Source organism: Erythrolamprus reginae, chromosome 2, assembly GCF_031021105.1.
Source record: "Erythrolamprus reginae isolate rEryReg1 chromosome 2, rEryReg1.hap1, whole genome shotgun sequence".
NCBI classification, from domain to species: domain Eukaryota; kingdom Metazoa; phylum Chordata; class Lepidosauria; order Squamata; family Dipsadidae; genus Erythrolamprus; species Erythrolamprus reginae.
In genome coordinates, this window is record NC_091951.1 from 28313308 (window position 1) to 28328334 (window position 15027).

General features: G+C 43.2%; 1 protein-coding gene across 1 annotated transcript; it reads right to left on the reverse strand.

Annotated features, from left to right (window-relative positions):
- Positions 1-1280: 1280 nt before the first annotated feature.
- On the reverse strand, positions 1281-14862 carry LOC139163091 (zinc finger protein 208-like). Its single transcript, XM_070744031.1, has 3 exons — positions 14797-14862; positions 12690-14181; positions 1281-3420 (listed from the first exon to the last, which is right to left on the reverse strand). Exons 2-3 carry the CDS (start codon positions 13844-13846, stop codon positions 1362-1364), a joined length of 3216 nt encoding a protein of 1071 aa, XP_070600132.1. The 5' UTR covers positions 13847-14181; positions 14797-14862; the 3' UTR covers positions 1281-1361.
- Between the last annotated feature and the right edge of the window lie 165 nt (positions 14863-15027).

A 15027-nucleotide genomic window follows, 5' to 3' on the forward strand; every position in this document is an offset into this window, starting at 1 on the left:
AATCAAAATCTAGTTTGAAACTAGCTCAACTATTTAAGTGGCATTTTGATATTGATAGAGTTGCCCTATTATGAGCTCACTGTTATAGACACACAGTACAGTTTTTTAATTTTGAAATTCTCTGAGGCAAAACAGGGTGGGTTTTTTATTTGTTTGTTTGTTTATTTATTTATTTATTATTTCTGTGCCGCCCAGTCCCAAAGGGACTGCCGCTCAGACACTATACTTTTCCGTCCACCCCCCCAAAAAAATTAGAGGGAACACTGCTTGTCAATCACATAGTCCAACCAGGTCACAGTCCCAAATCTAGCTGGTTTTAGTGCAGGCATCCCCAGCACCTGGTGAGAACGTCATTGGTTTCCAGGAGAATGACATTTATTTTGGCTACAGATCCCCAGCTATCCCTATTCCCCCCACCCGCCTGTTCCCCCAGCCCAAACCAGCCTGACAAACACAATGAATTGCAACGTTATATTATCCGCACCACACCCAGTGATTAATTGCTATCCAATCCCTTCATTGGGCTTGTAATCAATAAGAGGCTTGGGAATAGCTGTTTCTCAGCAGCTCCAGGAAGATGCAGGGCTGTCTGACGTCATTGGTATGCACCCACGTTGACAGCTGATCACAGTCACAAGTCCTCAAAACCTAGGTACAGTGATACCTCGTCTTACAAACGCCTCATCATACAAACTTTTCGAGATACAAACCTGGGGTTTAAGATTTTTTTGCCTCTTCTTACAAACTATTTTCACCTTACAAACCCACCGCCGCCGCTGGGATGCCGCACTTCCGGACTTCCGTTGCCAGCGAAGCACCCGTTTTTGCGCTGCTGGGATTCCCCTGAGGCTCCCCTCCATGGGAAACCCCACCTTTGGACTTCCGTTGCCAGCGAAGCACTCGTTTTTGCGATGCTGGGATTCCCCTGCTGGGATTCCTCTGCAGCATCGCAAAACTCAGAAGTCCAGAGGTGGGGTTTTCCCATGGAGGGGAGCCTCAGGGGAATCCCAGCAGCGCAAAAACGGGCGCTTCGGCTGGCAAAAGGGTTGAATTTTGGGCTTGCACGCATTAATCGCTTTTCCATTGATTCCTATGGAAAACATTATTATTATTTAGATTTGTATGCCACCCCTCTCCGGAGACTCGGGGCGGCTCACATCACATTGTTTTGTCTTACAAACTTTTCAGCTTAAGAACCTCGTCCCGGAACCAATTAAGTTTGTAAGACAAGGTATCACTGTATTAGGTTACAGCCTTGCTCCCCCCCCCCCCCCCCCCCCCCCCAGTGAAAATGACAGTACCAGCCCAGCAGGCTCACCTGAGCTGACACTGGACATCCAAAGAAAGAAGAGAAATGAAATTCAAGATTCCTCTACTCCCTTCAAATTTTGCTTCATATGGAATTTCTTGTGATAAATAAGAGAGGAATTTTGTGCGAAACACTTCCCACAATCTGGACACTTGAATGGTTTCTCCCCTGTGTGTAACCTTACATGATTTCTAAGGCTAGACCTACTAGTGAAATCTTTCCCGCAATCTGGACACTTGAATGGTTTTTCCCCTGTGTGAGTCCTTTGGTGTATTTCCAACTGGGAATTCCGATTGAAACCTTTTCCACAATCTGGACACTCGTATGGTTTCTCTCCTGTATGAATCCTCTGGTGTGTCAAAAGCTTAGAATTATGCTGGAAACCTTTCCCACAATCTGGGCACTCATGAGGTTTTTCTCCAGTGTGAATCTTCCGGTGCATCACCAGGTTCGAATTATGACTAAACCTTTTCCCACAATCTAGACACTCATATGGTTTCTCTCCTGTGTGTAACCTTACATGATTTATAAGGCTAGACATGATACTAAAATCTTTCCCACAATCTGGACATTCATATGGTTTTTCTCCAGTGTGACTCCTCCGGTGTACTTCCAACTCAGAATTCCAATTGAAACCTTTCCCACAGTCTCGACACTCATATGGTTTAACTCCCGTGTGAGTCCTCTGGTGTATCACAAGCTTACAATTCTGCTGGAAACTTTTCCCACAATCAAGACACTGATATGGTTTCTCTCCCTTATGCGTTCGCTGGTGCATCACAAGCTTAGAATTTTGCTGGAAACTTTTCCCACAATCTAGACACTGATACAGTTTTCCTCTAGTGTGAGTTCTCTGGTGTATCACCAGGTTGGAATTCTGACTGAAATGTTTCCCACAATCCGGACATTGAAATGGTTTTACTCCTGTGTGAGTCCTCTGATGTCTCACAAGCTTAGAACTCTGATTGAAACCTTGTCCACAATCACTACATTTATATGGTTTCTCTCCTGTGTGTGTCCTTTGGTGTTCCACCAGGTTGGAATGCCAACGGAAACTTTTCCCACAATTCAGGCACTGATATGGTTTTTCTCCTGTGTGAGTTCTCTGGTGTATCACCAGGTGGGAATTCCGAATGAAACTTTTCCCGCAAACAAGGCATTTGTATGGTTTCTTCCCTGTGTGTGTCATTTGGTGTTCCACCAGGTTGGAATTTTCATGAAAACCTTTCCCACAATCCGGACACTGAAAAGGTTTTTCTCCTGTGTGAGTTCTCTGGTGTATCACCAGACGGGAATTCAGACTGAAACTTTTTCCACAAACAGGACATTCATATGGTTTTTCTCCTGTGTGAGTCCTCTGGTGTTTCACTAGGCAGGAACTCTGAATGAAACATTTTCCACAATCCAGGCACTCGTATGGTTTTTCTCCTGTGTGAATTTTCTGGTGTATCAGCAGACTGGAATTTAAACTGAAACTTTTCCCACAAACAGGACATTTGTGTGGTTTTTCTCCTGTGTGTGCAGTCTGATGTTCGACTAGGCTGGAGTTTTGACTGAAACTTTTCCCACAAACAGGACATTCAAAGAGTTTCTCCCCAGTGTGAGTCCTCTTGTGTTTCCCTAGATAGGAACTCCGACTAAAACGTTTCCCACAATCTGGGCACTGATATGGTTTTTCTCCTGTGTGAGTTCTCTTGTGTATCACTAGGTCAGACGTTCGAGTGAAGCTTTTCTCACAAACAGGACATTTATGTGGTCTCTCTCCCGTGTGTATTCTCTGGTGTTCCACCAAATGGTAATTTTCACGGAAATTCTTCCCACAATCTGGACACTGAAATGGTTTTTCCCCTGTGTGAGTTCTTTGGTGCATCACCAGGTGGGAATTCCGAAAGAAACTTTTCCCACAGACAAGACATTTATATGGTTTCTCTCCTGTATGTGTCCTGTGGTGTACCACCAGGTTAGAATTCCAACGGAAGCTTTTCCCACAATCCAGGCACTTATACGGTTTTTCTCCTGTGTGAGTCCTCTGGTGTCTCACAAGATTGGAATGAATACTAAATCTTTTGTCACATAAGGAGCACTGGTAGGGCTTCTCTCCAGTATGGGTTCTTTCATGAATCATGAGAAAGCTTTTCCGAGTGAAGCTTTTCCCACACTCCAAACATTTGTATGGCATTTCACTGGACAGATCCTGTTGTGCTGAATCAGATGTCATCTCCAAACCGTGATTTTCCCACATTAGGCAGTCTGTGGGATTTTTCCAACATTGATAGGCTTGGATTCTTGAGCGTAGAAAAATATTTCTGATCTCTTGTGTGATGGTTGTTAGGTTCAAGCCATCCTTTCCTTCCTCAAAGGCTTTAATTAATGCCTGCCAATTTTGGCTATACACGTAACCTTTTTCTTCCTACTGACTTAAATTTGTTCCTCGCTTTTATTTAAATATTATCCTCCTTAATTTCTCATTTAATAGTTTTTCCCCCAGTTCTGTGTGCTCTATTTATTCCAGCTCGAAGGTTGTTCCTGTTATTCTTTTCCTCATGTCTCATCTGCTAAAGAAGAGTTTTTAAACTTTCTAGACGGATTGGAGAATAATTTTGAATGATTTGGCACGTTAATGTTGCTTCTCATTCTCTGTTGTCCAGAGTGCGCTTCTTGGCATCCTCTCTCTCTGTAATATTAATAAAAAGGGGTTAGTTTCATTATTGATTAAAAATGGCTGTAGGAAATATGAAAGCAAGAAAAAAAACCACCCCATCCCATATATTAGCCTGAAAACCAAACTCTAAAATTATGTTTTACAATCAGGCAATCAGAATAGAATTGAAAGGGATCTTTGAGGTCCTGTAGTCCTGCTCCCTCCTCAAGCAGATGTGCGGTAGAATATTACACTTAAATGAGCATAGAAATGCACACCTATGAATGTACAGTGTTCCCTCGATTTTCGTGGGTCCGAACTTTGCAAAAAGTCTATACCACAGTTTTTCAAAAATATTAATTAAAAAATATTTCGTGGTTTTTTTCCCTACACCACAGTTTTTCCTGCCCGATGACATCATATGTCATCGCCAAACTTTTGTCCGCCTTTAATAAATATTTTTTTAAATAAACTTTAATAAATAACCCTGGTGAATAATAATCTAAATGGTTGCTAAGGGGATGGGAAATTGCAATTTAGGGGTTTAAAGTGTTAAGGGATGGCTTGTGATACTGTTCATAGCCAAAAATAGTATATTTACTTCCGCACCTCTACTTCGCGGAAATTCGACTTTCGTGGGCGGTCTCGGAACGCATCCCCCGCGAAAATCGAGGGAACACTGTATATTGACAATCTATGCTTATCTCGGTGTGCAAAACGTTTCAAGTGCATTGATTCAAATTGTTTGATCTAAGTTTAGAAAGGGGGGTGGGGGAACCCTAATTGATGAAATGATGCCCAACTCCTATTGAAGGAGCTCCTCTCTTCCCAGAAATACTACCTATCAATAATGGTGCCCAATTCCTACTCAGGATTTAAAGCATGCATTTGCCATTGAAATTCTTCACTTTCTAGGAAAACAACATGTCAATAAAATCACGGAAAATCAAGGAACAAAAAGGTATGTGAAAGCTGGTGGACATGGATGTTTAAGAAATACAAATACAAATCTAATAAATAAAAATCCGTAAGGAGAGTCGGTAAAGAGTTGGGCAGCCTATAAAACCCAATAATTCATTAATATGAAATAAAATTTTTAATCTGCATTAGTTTCATTGTTGTTTAAAAAATCCCATCCCATACGTTAGCATGAAAAAACAAAATTTCTGTTTTAACCTCTAATGTTATTTATGATTGATTTCGCATATGGAAGCCTAACAAGATCAGAGTTCAAATATCAATGCCACGTAAAAAAAAATTTCAATCAATCAGTCAATCAATCAGAGTAGACAGTGTTCCCTCTAATTTTTTTTTTGGGGGGGGGGAGTATAGTGTCTGAACGGAAGTAAGTAAGTAAGTAAGTAAGTAAGTAAGTAAGTACGTACGTAAGTAAGTAAACAAACAAACAAAAACAAAAAAAAACCCACCCTGTTTTGCCTCAGAGAATTTCAAAATAAAACACTGTACTGTGTGTCTATAACAGTGAGCTCATAATAGGGCAACTCTATCAATATCAAAATGCCACTTAAATAGTTGAGCTAGTTTCAAACTAGATTTTGATTTTCTTTCTCTCTTCCTTAATCCCATTATTTTTCTCTCTTTTCCTTCCTCTCTTTTTTCTATCTGTTTCTCTCTCTTCCTCTCTTCCTCTCTCTCTCCTTCCCTCTCACTCTTTCCCTCTCGGCTTCTGGGCAGGTTTGGAAAACTCTGAGTTGATGATGATTTTTAAGTGAGCGATTGCTCACTGCTCAGCTTAGAGGGAACTATGCGAGTAGAGTTGAAAGGGACCTTGGAGGTCTTCTAGTCCATCTCCCTCCTCAAGCAAGTGTATGTTGGAATATTACACTTAAATGTTTGGCTGCATACCTATAAATTTATGTGGACAATATCTGTGTATCTCAGTATGCAAAATGTCCCAAAGTTAATTTGCTCAAATAGTTTGATCTAAGTTTAGAAGGGGATGCTAAATAGATGAAATGGTGGCCAACTGCTATTCAATATATACTGCTCAAAAAAAATAAAGGGAACACTCAAATAACACATCCTAGATCTGAATGAATGAAATATTCTCATTGAATACTTTGTTCTGTACAAAGTTGAATATGCACAAAAGCATGTGAAACTGCTTGTTAATCAGTGTTGCTTCCTAAGTGGACATTTTGATTTCATAGAAGTTTGATTTACTTGCAGTTATATTGTGTTGTTTAAACGTTCCATTTATTTTTTTGAGCAGTGTATAAAACATTCGTTTTGCTCATGAAACTTCTTGCTTCCCAGGAAAACCACCTATTAATAAAATCACCAGAAAATTACAGGTACATGAAAGCTGCTGTTTAAGAAACATGAAATAAATATATTTTTAAATCTCCCAGCAGAAAATCACAGGCAGCACTTTCAAATGGTGCAGCCCCAGAGGAATAAAATTTGGGAAGGGAAAGAATATGTAGCAGCAGTAGCCAACACGATTCGTCCTCGTTGCTTCCTCTGGATCTGCCCCGTGGAGGAACCCAAAAGGCCCGACTTGCTACCAGCTTCTCCTCCGACTTTCCCTCCACTCACCTCCCGAGAGCCGCTTCCATCCTTCAAATAACACAAGAGGCTCCGCCGACACCATCATCCTCCAGTGGCTGAGCCGGAAGAGGAAGTCCTCTGCCCTTGGCATCCTCCTCTCTTTCTCTCGCTCTACATCCGCTCTAGCAATCTACTACTCTAATGTTTCAATCACTTCAATCTCAGCCTCTGCCCCTTAGCTCAGTCGCCGGTGTACTGAGTATAGCGCGCCATCTAGCGCCATCAGGCGGAAGAAATGCTCGTTCTACCAGAAGGCGTTTGAAGATGTTCTCATTGATTCCGTGGTTCCACGCCAACGATTCCCGAATCTTTCAGATCTCCCAAGAGGGCACTCCTTGTCCGTGCAGCTGACCGCGAAGTTTCGTTTGCCAGAAGCTGCAACTAAATCAAAGGAAAGCACCATTTTCTAGGAGGCAGAGGGCTAGAAATTTCGTGAAAATGGGAAAAAGATATTTTTTTCCATTTGCCTTGGTTTTAGCCACTTTTCCCTCTTGGGGAAAAGTGGCTGGAAGCAAGGCAATTGGATGGGGGTGGGGAGTGTGCAGGATAACTTCAGATCGTGCAGAATGCAGCTGCAAGAGCAATCATGGGCTTCACTAGGTATGCCCATGTTACACCAACACTCCACAATCTGCATTGGTTGCCGATCAGTTTCCGGTCACAATTCAAAGTGTTGGTTATGACCTATAAAACCCTTCATGGCATCAGACCAGAATATCTCCGGGACCGCCTTCTGCCGCACGAATCCCAGTGACCCATTAGGTCCCACAGAGTTGGCCTTCTCCGGGTCCCGTCGACCAAACAATGTCGGTTGCCGGGACCCAGGGAAGAGCCTTCTCTGTGGCGGCCCTGACCCTCTGGAACCATCTCCCCCCAGAGATTAGAATTGCCCCCACCCTCCTTGCCTTTTGTAAACTCCTTAAAACCCACCTTTGTCATCAGGCATGGGGGAACTGAGATATTCCTTCCCCCTCTTAGGCCTATACAATTTATGCATGGTATGTTTGTTTGTATGTATGTTTGGTTTCGTGCAGAATTTGGCCGCAAGAGCCATCGGGCTTCCTAGATTCGCCCACGTTTCTGCAACACTCCGCGGCCTGCACTGGCTGCCGATCGGTTTCCGGTCACAATTCAAAGTGTTGGTAATGACCTTTAAAGCCCTACATGGCATTGGGCCAGAATATATCCGGAACCGCCTTCTACCCCACAAATCCCAGCGGCCGATAAGGTCCCACAGAGTTGGCCTTCTCCGGGTCCCGTCAACCAAACAATGTTGTTTGGCGGGCCCCAGGGGAAGAGCCTTCTCTGTGGCGGCCCCGGCCCTCTGGAATCAACCCCCCCCAGAGATTAGAACGGCCCCCACCCTCCTTGTCTTTCGCAAATTACTCAAGACCCACCTTTGTCGCCAGGCATGGGGGAGTTAGGTTATTCCTTCCCCTAGGCCATTACAAGTTATGTATGGTATGTTTGTGTGTATGTTTGGTTTTTATAATAAGGGTTTTTAGTTTTATTAAATTGGATTGTTACATGTTTTTTATCATTGTTGTTAGCCGCTCCAAGTCTGCGGAGAGGGGCGGCATACAAATCCAATAAATAATAATAATAATAATAATAATAATAATAATAATAATAATAATAATAATGGTTTTTAGTCATTTTTAATATTAGAAACATAGAACATAGAAACATAGAAGTCTGACGGCAGAAAGACCTCCTGGTCCATCTAGTCTGCCCTTATACTATTTTCTGTATTTTATCTTAGGATGGATCTATGTTTATCCCAGGCAGGTTTAAATTCATTCATTAGATTTGTTTCATGTTGTTTTATTGTTGTTGTTAGCTGCCCCGAGTCTGCGGAGAGGGGCGGCATACAAACCTAATTAATAAGTTAAATAAATAAATAACTCCTGAAAACTTGCCTCTGCAAAGTAGCAAATCTGTTTTAAGGCTGTAGTTTGTCTCTTCTGGGGTTTTGTTTTCTCTTCCCAATTTAGTTTGAAGCCCGGTATTTCCTATTGGTGCACCATCCTTGCTTAGCAATGTACAGTGGTACCTCTACTTAAGAACGCCTCTATTTAAGAACTTTTCTAGATAAGAACCGGGTGTTCAAGATTTTTTTTGCCTCTTCTCAAGAACCATAATCTACTTAAGAACCCAAGCCCGGAAAAAAATCCCAGGAAATGTGAGAGCGACACAAAGGCCCGGCCAGTTTCCTGCCATTCCCCGTTTAATCCTGGCCATCTCGGGCTTTTCCGGGCTGCCAAAGGAGCCTTTCGGTGGTGCTCCCCCTCTCACCCGCCTGGGTTTCTCTCTGTCACAGTGCATGGGAGGTAGCCTCGTACTGGGTGTATGAGAGGCGCTTACTCCTCCTTGCCGCCTCTTTATTTATTTTTTTAAGCCTTAAAGTTTCAGATTTTTTTGATTCCCCTCATCTCACCTTCTTCCTTTGGCAGCGACTGTCCTCCTCCTCTTCCTCCTCCTCCTCCTCCCACCCAAATTCCGAGCTTTTATTTCTTTCCTAATGGGTTTGCATGCATTATTTGGTTTTACATTGATTCCTATGGGAAAAATTGCTTCTACTTACAAACGTTTCTACTTAAGAACCTCGTCACGGAACGAATTATGGATGATCTCTGGCGGGCCCGGGACAAGGGTTTATCCTCTGTCCTGGTGCTTCTTGACCTCTCAGCGGCTTTCAATACCATCAACCATGGTATCCTTCTGCGCCGGCTGGAGGGGTTGGGAGTGGAGGCACTGTTCTACAGTGGTTCTCATCCTACCTCTCCGGTCGGTCACGGTGTTAGTGGGGGGGTCAGAGGTCAACTTCTAGGTCTCTCCCTTGTGAGGTGCCTCAGGGGTTGGTCCTCTCCCCCGTGCTATTTAGTATCTACATGAAAATGTTGGGTGAGATCATCCAGAGGCATGGGGTGAGATATCATCAGTGCGCAGATGATACCCAGCTGTATATCTCCACCCCATGTCCAGTCAACGAAGCAGTGGAGGTGATGTGCCAGTGCCTGGAGACTGTTGGGGTCTGGATGGGTGTCAACAGACTCAAACTCAACCCGGATAAGACGGAGTGGCTGTGGGTTCTTCCTCCCAAGGACAATTCCATCTGTCCGTCCATAACCCTGGGGGTGGGGGGGAATTATTGACCCCTTCAGAGAGGATTTGCAACTTGGGCATCCTCCTCGATCCCCAGCTCACATTAGAGCACCATCTTTCGGCTGTGGCGAGGAGGGTGTTTGCCCAGGTCCACCTGGTGCACCAATTGTGACCCTATTTGGACAGGGAGTCATTACTCACAGTCATTCATGCCCTCATCACCTCGAAGTTCGACTACTGCAACACTCTCTACATGGGGCTACCTCTGAAGAGTGTTCGGAAACTTCAGATCGTGCAAAATGCAGCTGTGAGAGCAATCATGGGCTTCCCTAAGTATGCCCACGTTACACCAACACTCCACAGTCTGCATTGATTGTCGATCAGTTTCCGGTCACAATTCAAAGTGTTGGTTATGACCTATAAAGCCCTTCATGGCATTGGACCAGAATATCTCCAGGACCGCCTTCTGCCGCACGAATCCCAGCGACCAGTTAGGTCCCACAGAGTTGGCCTTCTCCAGGTCCTGTCGATTAAACAATGTCGTCTGGCGGGACCAAGGGAAAGAGCCTTCTCTGTGGCGGCCCCGACCCTCTGGAACCAGCTCCCCCCGGAGATTAGAATTAGCCCCACCCTCCCTGCCTTTCGTAAACTCCTTAAAACCCACCTCTGTCATCAGGCATGGCAGAATTGAGACACCTCCCCCGGGCCTATACAGTTTATGCATGGTTATGTTTGTGTGTATGTTTTTGCTTTTTAATAAGGGTTTTTTTAGTGACTTTTAAATTGTTAGATTTGTTGTATATTGCTTTATTGTTGTTGTGAGCCGCCCTGAGTCTACGGAGAGGGGCGGCATACAAATCTAATAAATAAATAAATTGAGGTATCCCCAGGCTAATATAGTTTATGTATGCTATGATTGAGTTGTATGGTTTTAATGATATGTATTTTAGATGTTTTTAAATATTGGATTCGTCACATTGTTTATCACTGTTGTGGGCCGCTCCGAGTCTTCGGAGAGGGGTGGCATACAAATCTAATAAATTATTATTATTATTATTATTATTATTAATTAGCAACAGAAACACATACCATCCTTTGCCTGAAACAATGGATGGAAACCTTACAAAACACTTGGCCTGTAATCAGATTAGCCCTAAATGATGCTAGAGAAGTATTTAAAAAATAGGTGATAGGGTATATTTATCACAAAATTCTTGCGAACACTACAATGCTCAAAGAAATTAAGGCCAAAATTCACAGGACCATTTCCAATCAATAGGATCATCAACCCAGTGACAGTAGTATTAGCAGTCATCAAAACATTCAGACAAGTACACCCAGTCTTTCACATTAGCCTGTCAAAAGAGAAGTTACATCCTCACTTAGACCTCAAATCCATGCACCACATACACCTATAATGGTTGAGGGTGAAAAGCATTTTGAAATAAAAGACATCCTCAATTCTACAGTCCATCAGGGGAAAGCCCAATACCTACAGCGTGGAAACACCTACCCTCTTCCCAAAATGAGTGGGTGGACAAAAGACATAACAGCACTCCAAAACTCTTAAAGAAATTCCACACCGAATACACTCAAAAACGTTGCTAAAATTCTATGATTTTTAAAAATCTCTTCCAGGTGGATCTATCTCTTTTCTAAGAAGAGTGATATGTCAGATCCTTAACATGATACAGTGATACCTCGTCTTACAAACGCCTCATCATACAAACTTTTCGAGATACAAACCCGGGGTTTAAGAATTTTTTGCCTCTTCTTACAAACTATTTTCACCTTACAAACCCACCACCGCCGTCGGGATGCCCCGCCTCTGGACTTCCGTTGTCAGCGAAGCACCCGTTTTTGCGCTGCTGGGATTCGAGGGCCCCCTCCATGGGAAACCCCACCTCCGGACTTCCGGGTTTTTGCGCTGCTGCAATTTCACTGATGCTCCCTTCGCTGGGAAACCCCACCTCCAGACTTCCGTTGCAAGCTAAGCACTCGTTTTTGCAATGCTGGGATTCCCCTGCTGGGATTTCCCTGCAGCATCGCAAAAACACAGAAGTCCGGAGGTGGGGTTTCCCATGGAGGGGAGCCTCAGGGGACTCCCAGCAGTGCAAAAATGGGTGCTTTGGCTGGCAAAAGGGGTGAATTTTGGGCTTGCACGCATTAATCGCTTTTCCATTGATTCCTATGGGAAACATTGTTTCGTCTTACAAACTTTTCACCTTAAGAACCTTGTCCTGGAACCAATTAAGTTTGTAAGACAAGGTATCACTGTACTGCCATTCAAATGGAAGGAGAGGGGATCATGGGGACAAACTGTATTTTATAACCTTTGTCCTGGCACCTAAGTGCCCTGGAGTATTTTCATCCTTTGGGGAATGAAATAAGGAAGAAGGGCCATGTGGATTGTATCAGTTTGTTGAAAGAGGAAGACAACCATGGGAACGGATCCTTATCTGTTTCTCAGGAGAGCCGCTACAATAAACATCTTCACACCTGCACATTAGTTGAATCCACATTCTGGAAAGATTTAGAGCCCTATTTCTAATGGTTTAGTTAGGGAGAAAATTTAGAGTCTGCTTTGCCTGTCCTACTATTACTTCTTAATAAAAGGTTCCTTTGGAAATAATACATTTCAAGAGTCTATATGTTCTTGGGAAAGGAGAAGCAAGTCCTTACACTCAGATCTCCTCACTCACGTATTAGTCTAAGACAGTGTTTCCCAACCTTGGCAATTTGGAGATATTTGGACTTCAACTCCCAGAATTCCCCAGGCAGCATTTGCTGGCTGGGGAATTCTGGGAGTTGAAGTCCAAATATCTCCAAGTTGCCAAGGTTGGGAAACACTGGTCTAAGACATGTTTGACTAAAAAGAATAAGGCAATAAATTAAATGGTTAATTTCTCAACTAGGCTTCCAAAGAGAAATTAAATTCAAGATTCCTCTGCACGCATCAGATTTTGCCTCATATGGAATTTCTTATGTGCGACAAGAGAGGAATTTTGTGTGAAACACCTCCCACAATCAGAACACTTGAAAGGTTTCTCCCCTGTGTGTAACCTTACATGATTTGTAAGGCTAGACCTACTACTAAAATCTTTCCCACAAACAGGACACTCATATGGCTTCTCCCCTGTGTGAGTCCTTTGGTGTACTTCCAACTCGGAATTCCAATTGAAACCTTTCCCACAATCGGGACACTTGTATGGTTTCTCTCCTGTGTGAGTCCTCTGGTGTATCACAAGCTTAGAAATCTGCTGGAAACTTTTTCCACAATCCTGACACTCATATGGTTTTTCTCCAGTGTGAGTCTTCCGGTGTATCACCAGGCTCGAATTATAACTAAAGAGTTTCCCACAATCTGGACACTCATATGGTTTCTCTCCCGTGTGACTTTTCTGGTGCCTCACAAGTTTTGAATTCTGCTGAAAAGTTTTCCCACAATCAGGACACTCATATGGTTTTTCTCCAGTGTGAGTCCTCCGGTGTATTTCCAACTCGGAATTCCAATTGAAACCTTTCCCACAATCCGGACACTCATAAGGTTTCTCTCCCGTGTGAGTCCTCTGGTGTATCACAAGCTTACAATTCTGCTGGAAACCTTTCCCACAATGCAGACACTGATATGGTTTTTCACCAGTGTGAATTCTCTGGTGTGTCACCAGGTTGGAATTCTGACTGAAAGTTTTCCCACAATCCAGACACTGAAATGGTTTGACTCCTGTGTGAGTTCTCTGGTGTATCACAAGCGTAGAACTCTGCATGAAACCTTTTCCACAATCACTACATTTATACGGTTTTTCTCCTGTGTGTGTCCTGTGGTGTACCACCAGGTTGGAATTCCAACGGAAACATTTCCCACAAAACAGGCACTCATGTGTTTTTTCTCCTGTGTGATTCCTCTTGTGTCTCACCAGATGGGAATGAATGCTAAATCTTTTGCCACATTGGGAACACTGGTAGAGCTTCTCTCCAAGATGGGTTCCTCCATGAATCTTGAGGAAGCTTTTCCGATAAAAGCTTTTGCAAGTCTCCAAATATTGGTACGGCTTTTCACTGGATGGATCCTGTTGTGCAGAATCAGATGTGACCTGCAATCTATGTTTTTCCCACATTAGGCAGTCTGAGGGGTTTTCCCAATGCTGATATTTTTGGATTTTTGAGGAGGAGAAAAATATTTCTGGTCTCTTGCTTAGTGGTTGTTTGGTTAAAGCCATTCTTTCCTTCCACAAAGGTTTTAATTAATGTCTGCCAATCTTGGCTATACATGGAACCTTTTCTTCCTACTGACTTCAAGTTGTTTCTCACTAATTCTTTATTTAAATATTATCCTCCTTGATTTCTTACTTAATGTATTTTTTCAGTTCTTTGCTCTATTTTTTCCAGCTCAAAACTTATTATTATTACTCTTTCACTTTCCTCTCATCTGCTGAGGAAGAAGAGTTTTGACACTCTACAGAGAAACTGAAAAAGATTTTGATTGATGCTTTATTTTCTATTTTAATGCCGCCGCTCATTTATGTTGTCCAGAGTGCTCCTCTTGGCGTTCCCTCTGTAAGTTTAATATAAATGTGTTAGTTGCATCAAAAATGGTCACAGGACACATGAAAGCAGCAAAAAAACAAAAATCTCCACCCCATATACAGTATTAGCATAAAAAAGCAAATATTAAAATTCTATTTTAACCTCTGATATTAATTATGATTGATTTGGCATACAGAAGCCAGTACAGGCAGCAGTTTTAAATAGTGCAGCCTCAGAATTCAAATACTAACACCATCATAATATTCTCTTTTTCAATCGGAATAGAGTTGACCTTGGAGGTCTTCTAGTCGAGCTCCCTTCTCAAGCAGGTATATGGTAGAATATTACACTTAAATTTTTCGCTTGGGTAAATATGTTCGTGTACGCAGGCATTTGAGCACAGGAATGCACACCTATGAATGTATGTAGACGATCTATGCGTCTCCCGGTGTGCAAAAGCAAAAAATCACAGGCAGCAGTTATAAATGATGCAGCCCCAGAGGAATAAAATTTGGGAAGGGAAAGAATATGTAGCAGCAGACAACACGTTTCTCCCTCGTTGCTTCCCCCGCATCTGCCCCGTGGAGGAACCCGAAGGACCCGACTTGCTCCCGGATTCTCCTCCGACCTTCCCTCCACTCACCTCCCAGGATCCGACCCTTCAAACAGTACAAGACGCTCCACTGACGCCATCCTCCTGAGCCGGAAGTGGTAGTTGTTCCTCCCGTGACCTCCGGTCTGGCAATCGACTACTCTATCATTTCAGCCCCTTCCCTAGGATACCTCAGCTGCCGCTGTACCGAGTGTTGTTTCTCTGTAGCCCGCCATCTAGTGATGTAATGGCGGAAGGGCATGTTCGTTCTACCCTAAGGCG

Excerpts from the sequence above, each read along its gene's own strand:
- LOC139163091 (XM_070744031.1), bottom strand. The coding sequence starts at position 13,846 with ATGGCTTTAACCAAACAACCACTAAGCAAGAGACCAGAAATATTTTTC. Across the intron at positions 3,421-12,689 it reads AGCCTTACAAATCATGTAAG|AACCCATACTGGAGAGAAGC; the intron begins GTTACACACAGG and ends GATTCATGAAAG.